General features: G+C 36.4%; 1 protein-coding gene across 1 annotated transcript in view; it reads left to right on the top strand.

Annotated features, from left to right (window-relative positions):
- The window catches only part of LOC106875108 (dnaJ homolog subfamily B member 11), a 105,842-nt gene that overhangs the window by 93,658 nt on the left and 9,560 nt on the right, over positions 1-2,624 (top strand). Inside the window, exon 8 of the mRNA XM_052978389.1 lies at positions 2,216-2,327. Coding sequence (XP_052834349.1) covers positions 2,216-2,327 — 112 coding nt within the window. The remainder of the gene's footprint in view (positions 1-2,215; positions 2,328-2,624) is intronic.

The following is a 2,624-nucleotide window of genomic DNA, read 5'->3' as shown; positions in this document are numbered from 1 at the left end:
ATATATACACACATATATACAACGGGCTTCTTTCAGTTTCCGTCTACCAAATCCACTCACAAGGCTTTGGTCAGCCCGAGGCTATAGTAGAAGATACTTGTCCAAGGTGCCATGCAGTGGGACTGAACCCAGAATCATGTGGTTGATAAGCAAGCTACTTACCACGCTGCCACTCTTGTGTAAATATGTTAGACTCCATATTTTCTTTTGTACTGTGAAAGAGAAAGCTGTGAAGGGAATCTGTGTTTAGCTGAATTCATATATGCCATTGTTTAACATTTGAACCCAGAACAGATATAAGTCAAATACAGTCTAGTTTTATGGTTTCAAAGAGATATTTATCTTCTACAGTAATTTTATACCTAGAAACCATTGCACAGGATGCTAAGTTGTCTTTTTAATTATCATAATCTTCCTAATATTATGTAGTAATATTTTTTGTTAATTTTTTTTTGTTATATAATTAAGTATCACTAGTACTTAATTAGTTAACAATAACACATTTTGAAGTAAACTCTGTGAAATTTCACTTTATACAACAGGCCAGGCTTGTGTGAGGGGGTACCCCAAAAAACTGAAATTTTGCAATATTATTTTATTCACTTAGTTTTACATGTTTACACTTTTATCACCTTCAAAGTATTCTCCATCCGAAGTAATGCATCAGTCCAGGCACATTTTCCACTAGTCAAAGCAGTGCTGGAACTCTTGTGAAGTGATGCCTTTTAATGCCTCTGTTGTTTTTTTCTTCACCTCTTCAACACCTGCAAATTCCATAGCATCAGCTTTTGTCACCAGTGATGACCATCAAAAAATGCCCAGATCAACTTCCAGCTGTTCTTTCAGCTCATGACTGCTTTTGATCTTCCATGAGCAAGCAAGGCACAAATTTTGCCGCAACTCTTTTCATTCGCAATTTCTTGCTCAAAATTTGTTGGTAGGAACTCCAGGACACACCAGTCATATCAACAAGTTCGTCAATTGTTCGATGATGGTCCAAAATCAGTTCATGCTTTTTTTTTTATGGCACCTACACAGGTGTTGTCAAATAACTCTCTAGATGAAAAAGTCCTCACAACTGAGTGAGAGTATAGTTGAGAGTTGGGTAGTTTTGTGACCAGCTTTGAAAGGCTATTGTATGAAAGAGGATGTAGGACAGAAACAGGTGTCTTGCTGTAGAGGAGATTTATGGCTATTCTACATTATAAATGGGTGAGATAGAGAGACAAGATAATGGTGATGGTATAGAAAGCTGGGTGGACAAGTGTGCAAAGAGTGTGAGAGATAAGTGTTAGATTGTTAGTGATAGGGGTAGAGGTGAAAGTAGAGAATGGTGAATGTGTAGTGGCATGGCCAATGGTAAAGATAGGTTTTTTGGGGAAAAAAGATATAAAATAGAAGTGACACAGGTTGGAGAAGGTGGTAAGTGGGAGTACAGAAAAGGTGGAGAGAGCAGAACAATAAAACTGTAGATAGATGAGAAGTAAGGAGATATGTGGAGGTTGGTAGATAAAGGAAGAGTATTAGGAGAGAATGAGAGAAGTACAGTGACAGAGATGGAGATCAGAGGTAAATATGAGTGACAAACAATGGTGTGGGGCAGTTGATAGTAGATATGAGAGAGTGTAAAGAATGGGATTGCTCTCATAAAATTACAGCAGCTTCATAGTGCCATAGTTAGAGAATGATAGATGGATGGGTAATAGAAATATGAGATGTGGAGAAGTCTTGACAGAGGCAGATTGGGTGGAGGGCCTAGTGTCATGCATATAGACATAAATATAAGGCTTTTAGAGTGGGTGCAGGTTTAGTATTCATATAGACATAAACATAAGGCTTTTGTTGTGACAATTAAGTCTTCCCAAGCATAATGAATTGCCAGTCATTAGTCCTTTATTGTCTCCTCATTGAGTTTCAACATCCTGAAATTGGCCTTCACTATCTTATCCCACATCTTCCTGGGTTCCCTCTTCCACAGGTTCAAACCATATTTAACCCTCAGCACTTTTTTTATATAGCTATCCTCATCCCTATTCCTCAGATGACATGAGGTTTCATATAATCAACTAAAACAATTGAAGTCAGTATAATTGCAGTCAAACAACTAAGTCAGATAAGTATATATATATCTAAATTTGTACATCCATTTTAATACTTTTTGTTTATACAGTTGCATTATACAATTTATCTCATTAACCAACATTAATTGTTTCAGACATCCTGTATTTGAAAGACGAGGTGATGATCTTTATACCAATGTAACAATAAGTTTAACAGATGCTTTAATAGGATTTGAAATGGATATCAGCCATTTAGATGGTCATAAAGTAAGTTATTAGTATCTATTTACATTTAATTAAGCAGTTTGGAATGCATATTGTCCAATTTAATAAGATTTGAGAATCATACTTATTTAGCAAGTCAATAGTAAGGTTGTAAAAGTGCATTGAAACTTTTACTCTTTTATACTTGTTTCAGTCATTTGACTGTGGCCATGCTGGAGCACCGCCTTTAGTCAAGCAAATCGACCCCCGGACTTAGTCTTTTTAAGTCTAGTACTTATTCTATCGGTTTCTTTTGCTGAACTGCTAAGTTACGGGTATGTAAACACACCAGCATCGGTT

Source organism: Octopus bimaculoides, chromosome 2 (assembly GCF_001194135.2).
Source record: "Octopus bimaculoides isolate UCB-OBI-ISO-001 chromosome 2, ASM119413v2, whole genome shotgun sequence".
Taxonomy (NCBI): Eukaryota; Metazoa; Mollusca; class Cephalopoda; order Octopoda; family Octopodidae; genus Octopus; species Octopus bimaculoides.
The sequence above is the reverse complement of the archived record's forward strand: the minus strand, read 5'-3'. Positions and strand labels throughout refer to the sequence as shown.